The 14,158-nt window shown below is 46.9% G+C and overlaps 1 protein-coding gene across 5 annotated transcripts in view; it reads right to left on the bottom strand.

Moving 5' to 3' along the window:
- The window catches only part of AP2A1 (adaptor related protein complex 2 subunit alpha 1), a 35,602-nt gene that overhangs the window by 18,583 nt on the left and 2,861 nt on the right, over positions 1-14,158 (bottom strand). For all 5 annotated transcript variants that reach the window (XM_060281107.2, XM_060281108.2, XM_060281106.2 and 2 more), the window contains exons 2-8: positions 10,328-10,396; positions 6,936-7,078; positions 5,560-5,753; positions 4,420-4,549; positions 3,237-3,338; positions 2,165-2,273; positions 79-229 (exon numbers count right to left, since the gene is read on the bottom strand). In XM_060281107.2, coding sequence (XP_060137090.1) covers positions 79-229; positions 2,165-2,273; positions 3,237-3,338; positions 4,420-4,549; positions 5,560-5,753; positions 6,936-7,078; positions 10,328-10,396 — 898 coding nt within the window. The remainder of the gene's footprint in view (positions 1-78; positions 230-2,164; positions 2,274-3,236; positions 3,339-4,419; positions 4,550-5,559; positions 5,754-6,935; positions 7,079-10,327; positions 10,397-14,158) is intronic.

Consider the following 14,158-nt stretch of genomic DNA (forward strand, 5'->3'; position numbering starts at 1 on the left):
ACCAGCCATTTCCCCCCTCACCGTCTCATTTAAAGGGCCTTCATGCTAAAGAGGAACAAACGAGGGTGAGGTGCTCACCTGTCGTAGTGGATGATGAGACTGATGGCTTCAAAGAGGATAGCATTCTTGGCATTGGAGTGCTGGACCTTCTTGGACTTGGGTGGCTCCTGGGCCTTGTTGAGTATAGTCTCCAGGCACTCAACCAGACGTCCTTTCACTGCTGCATCTTCTGCAGGGAAAAGCAGAGGGTGCAAAGGCCAGGAAGCAGCATGTTAGAGCAGTTCCCAGCAGGAAGAGAACCCAGGGTTCACGGCTCCCAAGGACCATTCACATCTCCTTAGACTTTCCCTCTATTTCTGCATTAATCTGGGCTGCTTTTTAAAAATCTGTACAAAAAAATTGTCCTTGAATACGTACCACAAAATACATCTTTAAATACATATGTTTCATCTCAGTGTATGGATTTCTAACTGCTTTTCATCCTAAACATGCATTTTGGGTAAGATTTTTTGAGACAAGTATTGAAAATCCAAAGGTTAATGATGTTCTGATCCGTGTACTAGTCTGGGAGGTGGGAATTAGGTTGGTTCTTGGCTCCCAGACAGCCTCCAAGTGTGTTGAAGGCCTCCTATAAAGATATTTGAACAAAAGCTATGACATTTTGCGATGCTATATAAGTGTTAGGTCTCGGTCGCCTCCTCTGGCATGCAGAAAAGGAGATGGGGAGGGGAAAGGAAAGGAAAGGAAAGGAAAGGAAAGGAAAGGAAAGGAAAGGAAAGGGGAGTAGCGTAAGTTTGCAAGAGACTCATTCGCACAGCAGGGAACTGGGGTTTCCTGTTACATCTGAGCCAGGCCTCTGAGAAAGAAGAGATGAGAAATAGATAAAGTGACCTCTTTTACTGGGTCAATTCAAGGCCAGCATTTCATCAGCTAAGCTGGTACCAACTGAGGTCAAGCTTTCAAGTACCCACCCAATGAGAAGTTCTATAGAACAAGGAAGTTCATTCTTTCTCACCTACTAGAGTATCGGGCTATAACACCAGGACTGGATGCAGTAATGCCTCCAAATAGCAATTGCTGGGACTCACAAGGGGGGAGAGTGCTTTATGGAGTCAGACCGCTAGTCTATCTAGCTCAGCAACGTTGACTGTGACTAGCAGGATTTCAGATCGGGGTCTCTCCCAGCCCTATCTGGAGATGCTGGAGGTTAAAAGCTCAGACCTTCTGTATGCAACGCAGATGCTCTACCACTGACCTATCGCTCTTCCCCTTGTGTTCATGTCCTGCTGGCAGGCTTCCCATAGGCATCTGGTTGGCCACTGGGAGAAGAGGATGCTGGACTGGTTGGGCGTTTGGTCTGAAGGGCCCTTCTCATGCTTTGAAGGCCAACATGAAAACCACTTAATTTGATTTCTGGGATTTAGAATGAGATGGGAGGAAAGCGGGACTAATGGGAAGTACAAGCAGCGTCCAGCACTTCAGAACAGCGACATCTGATAACCTTGGCAATGAACTTCATTATATTAGCAGAGAGATCTGGATATACCTGGCTGCCAGATCCCATTAATCAGAGAATCCAGAACCCCCAGCTTTCTGTTAACTAAACAGAGCCTACAGGCAGCCTAGAATAATTGCCTAGAGAGAACTACTGAACACAGCCTTGCACACAATCCATCTACCGTATTGGCCCGAATATAAGCCACACTTGTAGTGCCGGGAGTTGGTAGTGCGCAGCACGCTCGGAATCGAGTGCTGGCGCTGGCTTGGGGAGCGGGGTGCCGAGCGCTGGCCACCCCCTGTTTAGGGTTGTAGTGCCGGGAGGCGGGCCACACTCTCAAGTAAGCCTTGAATTGTAAATATGCATCTTATATTTGGGCCAATACGGTATAATTATTATTATTATTATTATTTATCCCCCACCCATATGGCTGGGTTTCCCACTCTGGGCAACTCCCAACAGACTATTAAAAACACGGTAAAACATCAAACATTAAAAACTTCCCTAAACAGGGCTGCCTTCAGTTGTGTTCTAAAAGTCATGTCGTTGTCTATTTCCTTGACATCTGGTGGTAGGGCGTTCCACTACCTCTAGCATAGAAGGCTTGAGTGCCGCCCAAAGTGGCTGCCCTTCCACCCAGTCCCCCAATTCCAGGCCACCTCTTACCTGGGGGAGGATAACACTGAAGCAGCCGCAGGAGCTTGACCGAGAGCCAGGGGGCTGGCACAAAGTAATAGGTGTAGTCCTGGAGGTCTGTGGAGGCCGATGACACAATCTGCCAGAGGGGCGGGGGGGGGAGGGAGGGATGCAAAAACACAGCAGCACAAACCACCAGTGAGTCAGTTATATTGGAACATCCGCATTGTTCATTAGTCCAGGGGTGGGGAACCCTTTTCAGTCCAGGGGCCACGTTCCCTTCTGGGAAATCTTTTTTGGGGGGGGGCACATGGCAGTGGTGGGTGGGGTCAGTGGCAAAAGTGGTTGGAGCAAGTGGGTGAACTCCATCCAGGCAGCGTACAGTCCAGCCAGGCAAAAACATCTGGGAGTGAGAAGCAGGGCCAGTGAGCAGCATGGGCTGCTAAAAGGTTTCAAGGACCAGACAGAGAGGCCTTGGAGGGCCGCATTTGTCCTTTAGGCCTGAAGTTCCCCACACCTACGTAAACCCGTTACCACAAAGCCCTGGCGTGGGGACTGGATGTGCTTAAAAACAGTCATGGGAAGAAGGGGGAACCAGATCAGAGTCACTTTGCCAGGCAGTGGGGTTCATTCCCCCCATGCTGTTTTCCCAGTTTAAGTACCCCAGCTCAAATCTGTACAAAATACAGCAAAACAACAAGAGAGAGAGAGTCATAGCCTTTGTGGACAGATGCTGAGGAACTGATGCTCTTAATGCATCACTTCCTGCTCCATGTTTCTTTCCTTAAACAACTGGAAGCAGGTGCAGAGGAACCACTATTTTCACTGGGGCTGCAGCAAACAGAGGGATTTTGTGCGGGTGGGGGGGGAGGCTAACCCTTTCTCTCCCCAATGTAATCCAGATGAAAATCACTCCGTGCCTGCTCTTAGGCCTGGGAGAGAAGCACCCACCTAGTTTAGGGGAATCCTGGTTCCCAGAAATAAGACTTGCACAAGTACAACCAACAGGAGCAGAGTAACTAAAGGGCAAAATAATTGGTGCCCTGGTTTCTTCTGCGTACACACACACACACACACACACACACACAACCCCAGACCTCACCCTGCTGAGCCTGGATACTGCCAATGAAACGCACGTCTTGAAGTCATCAGGATTCTTCTTGCAGAGGCAGGCAATGAGGCTGACGGCAGCTGTGACCACGCCCTGTGTTTGGGGGGGGGGAGATGGTGTGCCAAGTGAGACCACTTCAGCGAGGGCTAAACAAGGTACAAATGCATCGCTTTCTGGCTCCCACTGGGCATACGATAGAAGGCATCTTGATGGGGAAATAAAGGATGTGGTTGCAATGCTACTACGTAGGAGCATTTCGGAGCAAACAGCATGCTTTAGTCAAACAGGGGTCTGTTGGTGGCCAAAGCTTTGTACACTGCCCCTGATCCGTGCATCTCAGAGTCACCATATACAGACCAATAAAACCTACTGTTATGAAGAATCTTTACACTCAGCAGCGTAAACGTCTGGCTACTCTTATTTTGAGTCATTTTGGACTCACAGCTGTCCATGGAGGGCGCATTCTGTGTCCAGGGCAGCTGTCTACCAGCTCAATCTGGTATGCAGGCTGAGACCCTACCTGCCCACAGACTGTCTCACCAGAGTGGTGCATGCTCTAGTTTTCTCCCGCTTGGACTTCTGCAATGCGCTCTATGTGGCCGCCGAGACCATATTACACCGGTCCTGAAAAGACCTTTACTGGCTCCCAGTACATTTCCGGGCACAATTCAAAGTGTTGGTGCTGACCTTTGAAGCCCTAAACGACATCGGCCCACCCCCATCATTCAGCCCAGGCACTGAGGTCCAGCTCCGAGGGCCTTCTGGCAGTTCCCTCCCTGCAAGAAGTAAGGCTTCAGGGAAACAGGCAGAGGGCCTTCTCGGCAATGGCGCCTGCCCTGTGGAACACCCTCCCATCAGATGTCTAAGAAACAAACAACTATTTGACTTTTAGAAGACATCTGAAGGCAACCCTGTTTAGGGAAGTTTTTAATATTCTGTTGGAAGCAGCCCAGGGGCAGGGTATAAATAATACATTTATTATTATTATTATTATTATTATTATTATTATTATTATTAGCTCTGGTTACAAAGGCGTAAATAGCTCTCAGTATTCCCCAAGCGATGGGCCATGTGATAGTGACTGAGTGGGTGTGGAGGACGTACCATACGTGTATTATTGTGGGGGTAGTTCCATACGTTGGCCCCTAGGAAGCAGAGGCCAGGGGTAACATACCATGTGCTGATCATTCAGAAGGTGCACCACCCGCGACGTCCACTCTCCCATGGGCACCAGGTCGGGTGAGGTCTTGTAGAGGCGCAGGAGGCAGAGGGCAGCACTCTGCTTCACGCTATCCATGGTGTCACTGAGGGGCAGTCACAGACAAACAGGTGGGTCAAGACGGGTGAAGGAAGGAGAACAGATCAATAGCAGAGCAATTGATGATCCATAATGAACTGAAAAAAATGTTTTAAAGTACTTTCCCAAAAAATCCAGAGTCCTTTCTGTTGGGGATAATTCAGACGAAAATTCCCATGTGTCAAAAAACGTTATTTATGTATGCTACTACTGTGGCCTGTGTTTTGTTCGCCTCAAAATGGAAAATGAGCGAGGTCCCAACCAAAGAAGAATGGCAACTTGACAGAATATGTACAACTTGCAGACTTAACATATAGAATAAGAAAACAAGAAGAACATATGTTTAAAGAAGATTGGAAAATGTTTATTGAATGTATGGGAAATAATTTGTGTACAGCTGAAAATGCTGGCAGCATTAAGAAAAACTCAGCAGTGTAAATAAGTTTTGATGGATGCAATAATGGAATACTGAATGGTATAGTTTTTGTAAAATATGCAGGGATTTAAGGTATGTAAAGTGAACCACGGAAAGAGAAGAAGGGAAGTCGTTGATAACTTAAGCATATAAAATGAGTATTTTAAATTGTAAAACAGAAAATTTGATGAAATAACTGCGTTAGCAGTGGATTGATATTAGGACCATCCACACACTGTTTCACTTTGTTAGTTGTTCTGCGATACTTTCCCTGTGTTATTGCTGTCTAGAGTGCAAAACACGGGCAACAAAAAACACCACCCTTAACATTTGCTGCATAAAAAGGTTCCAGGGTTTTGGGAGGAATCTACAGGACAGGCACCAACCGGGAATGAAGCAGGATGGCTGCTACAAAACCTTTGGAGGCACAAAGAGCACTGTAAGTGGGATTGTGCATAACCGCGCAGATGGCACTGGGAGCTCAGATCACAATAAAAAGGATGCCTGGAGACACAAACCAGACCCAGCCTTGTATATGTTCCTTGACTCTTGTGAATAGACTCCCTCTGAGCAAACACTTTTCTCTAGTGGGACTGGCTTACCCGGCCACCAGGATGCGGGGGATCTCAGAGGCAAAGGCCTCGGCCATCTCACGGCTGCCCACATTGGCAATGCAGTGCAGGGCCAGGCACATGAAGGTGGGGTTGCGGCTCGCCAAGTCATTCTTGATGGCGTTGTTGATGAGGCGGATCAGCTCGCTGTTGCAGTTCACCAACACTGAAATGAACAGGTAACCCTAGGGGCAGCAAAGAGGCATATAAATGCACATGCAGGCACATTCTGAGCTGGGGGAGAGGCATGGACACACAACCCACAACATCATAGAGGCTTTTTTCCACTGTCCCACAGCAGAAAAGGGGCCAGAACGAAGTTGGCTGGCGCTCTCGAGGCAGACAAAGATTGTGTGCACACTGTACATTAAAAGCACGTGGCTTCCCCCAAAGAATCATAGTTCACCACACAGAGAACTACAATTCCCAGCACAAACTACATTTCCCAGGATTATCTGCGGGAGGGGTGGGCTGTAAATGTGCGGCAATGCATGGTGTGTATGCAGCCGTATAATGTGCTGCGCAGTTCAGCAAACAGGAACTCCTTTCTGCACTACAATTCCTGCAGCGACACACGCTGGCAGACAAACTGTTTCCATCCAAAGCATTTTGAGAGTTGATTGTCATGTGCCACTGGTCACTTTTTTCTTCAGCCATCAGCAAATAGAGCTACGCCTTTATTTAAGAGGTATGGTACTTCCTGCATCATCCTCATTGATGCAAATAGCTCAAAATACAAAGAAGAAAAAGAACAAAACCATGTGATGTAAGTGAAATAGTGGGGAGAATTGGAATGTTGTGGGTGTGGATAACCATTGGCCCAGAGACCAATGCTGCTGAACTTCAACTCCCATCATCCCTGGCCATGCTTGCTAAGGCTGATGTTCAGCAACATCCAGGGAGCCAAAGGTTCCACACAGCTGGGAAACAGAGGACTAGATTGAAACCTCCATCCAGGCGCAGTTCACAATAAACACCTGAAAAGGTGGAAAACGTGTTCCTGGATGACACCAACACAGAGGTGTATGTATGTTGCACAACGGAAGAATGCTTGTCCGTGTGTGTTTTTTTTTTAAAAAAAAATCCCCAGATGTCCCGGCGGAGCGGGGAGGACTATATGTGAGATATAATATCCTGACCCCCTTGGAGTGAATAATGTAATGAAAATAAATAGCACAGCTTTCCCTAATAAATTCCTTACAGACTTGGCACTCTGACGTTTGATGATAACGTTGGGAGGTAGCTGCCTGTTGCTCCTTTTTATCTATTTATACAGATGGGAAACTGAGACCAAGGGAGAGCTGGAGCCAGTTTAACAGGGGGGAAGACCCCCACCCTCCCTCCCCAGGCCCCTCAAGCCTACTCACAATTTGCTTCTCTGTGTATTTGTTGGAGCTGAGCAGGTTGACAGCCTCCATGTGACCAAAGTCGATGTCATGGCCCAGCAGGAATATGAAAAGCAGCTTGCAGACATATTTTTTCTTGCTGTAACCATCCAAGGCTTTATCTCCTGAGAGGGGAAAGAGCAACAGGGAGAGGGGAGGGGGGGGGTCACTGGCGCTGCTGGAAGGAGAGAGGTGTCTTGCAAGGCAGGGGCATGGGAAGGGGGGGGGGAAGCAGTTGCAAAAGCTTTCCAGCCTTGTACTATCAACGCTTCAGAATGCTTTCCTATTTTAAACTGCCCAGGGTGGGCTTGAGAAGGAGGCAGGCGTTCTCAGATTTCCCCCCCCCAACTGTTGCAGAGAATTTCGGAGAAGAGAAACCTGTGAAACACCCCCCCTCCAATGTCATTGCTATTAAAAGAATTTATGTGCTACCTTTCAAATACAGTGGTACCTCGGGTTACAAACTTAACCCAAGGTACCACTGTACCAAAGAGGTCCACAAACAAATGAAAGCCTACTCTCAAAATAACATGAATAAAACCAATAATAAAAATACACAGCTGCCACTAATTGAAACACATAGGAAAACAGCCACATTAAAACATTCATAATTGATCAACAAACCCATTAAAAGAGCATGGCAGTTAAAACGACAATCAAAGCAGGAGATTCGAGTCAGGAGATCAGGAAAAGGCTCATCTCAACAGGGGTGTCGACGTGCTGTTGGATTCAAACTCCCATCAGCCCCAGCCAGAATGGGCAATAGTCAGGCATGATGGGTGACCACTGGCCCCCCACTCTCATTTTACATGGTCCCTGCAATTTCACTCTGGCCCAGAGCAGACCCTTTTGCTGTCTGAGGTGCGGCAGCAAATGATGCCCCCCCCTTTAAGGAAAGGTACAGTTTATTCAAGGCCAGCCATGTTATTTTAGCAGTTGACGCAGCCAATCCCACAAGCCCCTTTCTCCAGCTAAAAGTACAATACTAATAAATTAAAAATGCCGGCCATTTGCTGCTCTTCCATAGCACCCAGAATCTGCTGCCCGAGGTGGCCACCTCACTCTGCCTAACAGAGATGCCTGACCTGCTTAATGGGCATAGCAAGTTTCCTTATGGGATCCCCTTACCCCACATATTCACTGTTACAGAGGGCAAATAATGCCCATTCCACACTTGTAAGTAATCTATATTTTTAGTGTGGCAGCACCTACACTTTGGGATCTCCTTCCTCATTGATACCAGTGAAGACGTCTTCACTGTACACTGGTGCAAGTGGGTTCATAAGTGCCAGAAGTTCGGTCCACAAAATCTCTGGATTAGATTCCCCTTTGGCCTTTTCAGGTAAGGGAAGGAAGACTAACCAGCACTGCAGAGAAGAGGAGAACTCTCTTCTTTTTCTCCAGTCACTTTCCAACAAAGAAGGAATTGCTTAGGAAGCTGCCTTATACAGAGTGAGGCCATTGGTCCATCTGTCTCACTATTGTCTACTTTGACTGGAAGCAGCTCCCCAGGATTTCAGGTAAAACTGTCTCCCAGCCCCATCTGGAGATGCTGCAGATTGAACCTGGGACCTTCTGCACAAAAAGCATGAATGACTTGCCTCCAATGTATGCAGGCATGACTCAGTGTGTCTGCATGCACACATGCAAGATGGGAAAAAATACGGTGCCCAGGAATATCATAAAGCACTGTGATGCAACCTAGGGGGCAATTCTATAAAGGCAATGGAGCTCCCGGAAGATCCACCCACCTCCTGCAACACTAATGCAGAGAATTATGACGACATATCATAAAAGTCTTCGATCTGAAATTCCAAAGGAACTGCTCATGGAATAGAAGGTCAAACTGCTGTCCCATTGTGTGTGCCATTCATTCTTCTCCCCACCATCTGAGCTATTCTTGATCTGAACCGAGGAAGATGTAACTGTTTCGTAACACACGAGGACGGGGAGCAACAGGGATCCAAACCAACACTGAGCAAGGGAACTCTACCTAGGTAACCATTTCTGGCAAAAGACAACATGCTGCCAAATAATGAGAGCTAGAAACTTTCCCCTTTGAATTGAAATGAACACTCAGGTTCAAAGGATTCTGCAGGCAATTTCGAAACTGCAGCATGCAGTTAACATCCACAGAGATTCCACAGAGATTTGAGAAAAGAAGGAGGTTTGGTAGAGACGGCCAGTGTAAGGAAGGAACCAAAACTGCTGGATTTTCTGGGATGGGGTTCTGGGAACCACAAGGTTCTCTGGAAGTAGCCTAGTGGGAGTTTGGTGGTATAAAGAGGATCTAAGCAGTGTATACATTTGTGGTAGTCACTGCTATCTGCCACATGACACACAGTGAAATAATTGGGGTTGGTTGTCTGGTCCTTAACAACATTCTTGTGTTCCCATACAGTTGCAGGGGGTGGGAGGATAAGTGGATTGTACCTGAAGGATTGCTGGTTTCTGCCATGCTCCTAACTCAAGCATGCTCCTCCTTTAAAAGAAACTTGTCACAAATTGCACAACTGTGCACTTTTGACTGCCCTACCCCGCCCTCTTTGTTGAATGGCCTGACCACAAAGACTGTAGAAGAACTAAGCTTGTTAAATTCTGCTAAACCGACCAGGAACACAGTTTGGGTTTCTGTTCAAGCCTCCCCCTCCCCTCTTTTGTTTTGCAGTGGAAGCAGAGAAAATAGCCTTTCTCCAGCAGCACAAATAGCCCAGCAACACCCACCCACCCCAGCATATTCCAGAAGCTTCAAATATGCAAAGATCAATATCTGGATCCAGGTTTGGGTGGGGAGGGAGTTCAGTGGATCAGAAGCAAAAGGTTGTTGGGAGAAATTAATTCCTGGGCCACGTTGGACGAGACTGGCTTTAAACAGGACTGTGCACGGTGCTGGCACAAGCAACTCCTAGATTTTCGAGGAAGAGAAAGGAGGGCTACCAGTCAGAGCAGAGGGCCTGGGAATCAGACCTTTTCAAGTTCATTTCAATGTCCCAGCTGGAGACAGTCCAGCTTGTGGAGACAGTCCAGCTGGGACAGTCCAGCTGTTTAGCATTTCGACCCTGAGCACAGGGTCACCCCTCATCTGTTGCCTGCGGACAGACTACATAAAGCACCTTTCTGCAGAGCATTGCTGACAGGGTATTAGGAAAAGATGGACGGCAAGAGCTGAACCAACCTGGGCAGTGACTACAGATAAGCACAGTCGTGGAGGAAGAAAGAAAAGAGAGAGAAGGGAGGAAAAAATGAGAAACTGTGAGTAAGTCAGGCTGACTCATGGAGCTGCTGTCGGGATCTATGGTGTGAAATAGCATACCCTGCAGATTGGAAGAAGGGGGAAGGGGGGAGAGAGGAGAGATAGCAGAGGAAGGACTTACCCTTGAATTTGGACCGGATATTGGCCAACTCTTTGTTGATTCGTTTGATTTCAGCCTCTTTGCTCTTACCTGGAATCAAAGACAAAGGCATTCAAACAAGGGACAAGTCAGCCTTCTCTATACAACGCCCACTCAACTCACCTGGATATGTGCTTGGTACTACTAAATGCCTACCAGTACATCAAGGGAACAAAGAAATAATATTAGGGAAGAGAGAGCTTGGAGAAAAATACCAGCAAATGGAAACGTTCATGAACAAAACATCATCCAGCAATACACCAAAAGGAAAGAGTCCATAGCCATTTTGCTGCTTTGCCATCACTTAAGGGCCAAAGTACGCGAGATGCAGACCACAAGATCTGTGATCAGAGCTCCCAACTCCCCCCCCCCAGAAATGACACCTTAGAAGCCACCAGGGAACTCTGATTTTGATCAGAGCAGTAACCCTAGGGAAAAGATGGGATTCAACCCAAGACAGCTATTTACCCAAACAAAATCTAACACAAACACACTGAATAAAGCTGCTGCTCTTTGCCCCGATAGAAAACACCCATATTTGGGAAGTGGTATAGGAATAAAAGATTAATACCCACCCACTGCTCTGATCCAATTTTGGGGTCTGCCTTTAAATGAAGGGAGGGGGAATTGGACGATTCAGCCACGGACCTCCCACATCTGTGGGCCCTTACAGGGAGGGGGGGCAGAAGCCCACAGAGGTCACCCACAAAAGGCAACTTGTACCACTTTGGAGGTAGCTGTGTGAACCAGTCAACCCCATACTAGAACTGGCAAGAGAGGGCAAACAGATCTGTACACGGAAGCACCTGAAGAGTAAACACTCATTTTCCAGTTGGCTCCTGAGTGAGCGAGAGCAAGATTGAAGACAGTGCCACCCTCAGAAAAGGGAATCCCATCTCTTATTTCCACAACAGCCACTTTTAGTGACAGGACCTAAGACCTAAGAAGGATTTGCCAGGTGAAGCACAAAACAACCCAGAAACAGGGGGTGGGGGCAAGTACACATGGATCCCTTGCATATACAGGTGAAACTCGGAAAATTAGAATATCGTCGAAAAGTGCATTTATTTCAGCAATGCAACTTATTATTTTTTATTTTTCTTTTAATTTTTACAAATGCTTTCTTTTGGAAATTCCACAGTAATAAAACAAATAGTTACAATAATACAAAAATAAACATCGCTATTACATTTCATTAATTACATTCCATTTATAATTGACCTGCCTAACGACAAATAATTACAATTACAACAAATACCGGTAAAGGCTTGACATATCTTGCTTTGCATGTCATGCTTCTATCTCATATATTGGTTTTACCTTTTAAGTTGCATTACAGAAATAAATGCACTTTTCGACGATATTCTAATTTTCCAAGTTTCACCTGCCTAACTTGTTCTGGTGTGGGGCTGCTTTTTATATATGGGACACAGTGATTGACCCCTTTTGGGGAAGCAGGCAGGTGCACAATGGCAATAGTAGGTCACCCACTGGGATTGGAAGGCAGAGAAACCAGCAGAGGGTGGAGTCAGAGCCAATGATGGGCAGAGCCAACTCATGCATACGGAAGCTTTGCAATCCCATCCTCTTCCCTGCTGAGTACTGCAATACTGAAACTGAGGAAGAGGAAGCTGCCAGCTGATGCCACCCCTGGACTGATAGAAGGCAGATAGAGGTTGGTTGGGGGGTGCCCCATTCACCATAATGGGATCGTCTCCACTGGTCCTTCCTTGCTCAGGACTGAAACATGGTAAGCTCAAAGCTAGGAGCAAGCATTAAATCGAAGGGCGAAAGACATATGGGCTTCCTAACCCAACAAAACAGAAAGCCGGAGGAGTTACCCTGGAGGGTGGTTAGCTGGGTGGAAATTTTTATTTAAACTACAGTGCAGGGTGATGCTCTCTAGAGCAGGCATCCCCAAACTTTGGCCCCCCAGATGTTTTGGACTACAATTCCCATCATCCCCGACCACTGGTCCTGTTAGCTAGGGATCATGGGAGTTGTAGGCCAAAACATCTGGAGGGCCACAGTTTGGGGATGCCTGCTCTAGAGAGAGTGTTCCCTTCTATCGCCACCATATGTTTTAACTTAAACAGGGGACAAATCCAAACTAGATGCTCGCTACCTCTTTTACCTGACAGGTAAACACACAACTCCTTGCATTTGTTGTGAATGAAGCAGGAAAAACAACAAAGTTCCTTAGTCCAATTTCATTGCCAGGAGTCTTTTTTTAAAAAAAAGTGTATAAAAATAGACAGTGTCATGGAGTTAAACAGTCTGGATTGCTCTCTCCTTTTGTCCTAGTAAAAACCCTGTCAGAAATGTGTGAACAGTGCCAAGTGAATGATCCAACATCGCAATGCTTAAGAGGTGCAAAAAGAAAGAAAGAACCTGAAACATAAGGGCCCATGACCCCCCCCCCAGGGGTGGTTTTCCAGATGTTATTGGACCTGGACCTGCACTCCCACCTTTCCTGGCTGGTGGGAGGGGAGCTGGAGTCCAGCAATGTAGGGAAGGCCACAGGTTTCCCAAACATGGTTTTCCACGAAGATCCATCACCTCAAATAGAAGACTCACAAGACTATTAATACCTGCATGACTGTATAATATGAGGAAATCAGTAACAAGCAGGAATGTCTTTGCGACAGACCTGTGAAATGTGTTAACTACTGCATCCTGCTCTTGCTTTACAAGCCCAGAGATTTTTCCATGAGGCTCCCACCCCCATCACTGATCTCATCCACATCTCCTTAGCTTCCCCACTGATGCAGGATTCAGTGTCCCACTCCCAAGGCCAAGCTCTCTCAGCCCATTATGGAATTTCAGATTTCACAGGTCTGTGGCCACCAAACCCTCTGCATTAATGTTTCCCACATGACATCCACCCACATATGCAACTGCTGGAAGGACTCCTACATCTTCAAAAGCATAACATATCAACTGGCGCTGAGATGCAGCCTCCTTTCCAGCTCAGACGCAGCACTGCTGCCCACACATTCCCCGGTGCTTCCCTGGCTGCCTGTTCCTTCTTTCGCTGGTGCTGGAGAGAGCCTCCGGAAGCCTGAACTGTTGCTCCTTTCAGAAACTTCTCTAGAATTCTCCAAACCCTCAACACACATTTCTGTCATGTCAATACAGTAAAAGAGACACCTGAGACTCAAAACATTTTGCACACAACATCCCGTCCCAAAATATTCATCCTAAGGCCTTTGGAAACACCTCTCTGACATTTTCTGAACACTTATGTCTCTGTTAACAGTTTGTGGCTTGCCAACTGCAAATGATTTGGCCTGCTTCGCTCATTCATATGACCTTCAGTCAAAGTCCCCTTCAGTCTTTGCCCATTTTACAGATGGAAATGGAGGATAAGGGTTCGCTTTTCACAAACAGGGATGTGGGCTTTCCTGAGACTAGAATGGCTGGCCTCCTGCACCTTTAATAGTTGTTTGCCAGGGATTTTTGGCAGCTGCTGCTTTTCTCATTCCTGCAGGACATGTTGCACCTGACAAAATGCCCTCTTGCACACAGTTATTAAAGAAGCAAGAGGAACCACTCATTTAATTTGGCTATTTTTTTAGGACATAAGCACTGAGGAGGTGTGTCAACACCACTTCCAGAAATGGACCACCCACTTCCAGGTTTTTATTCAGAGAATACTGGTGTCTCCAAATAGTCAATGTGATACAGTAGGCATGTGGGTCTGCATAAAACCACCTCAGTAACAGGCCCAATCTGAGGCTTAAGCTGAGATTCGAACTCTGATCTTGCAGGTTTTTATCCTTAGAAACATAGAAGATGCCTTACTTATACCAG

The sequence above is a fragment of the Zootoca vivipara genome, chromosome 12 (genome assembly GCF_965207765.1).
Source record: "Zootoca vivipara chromosome 12, rZooViv2.hap1.1, whole genome shotgun sequence".
NCBI classification, from domain to species: Eukaryota; Metazoa; Chordata; class Lepidosauria; order Squamata; family Lacertidae; genus Zootoca; species Zootoca vivipara.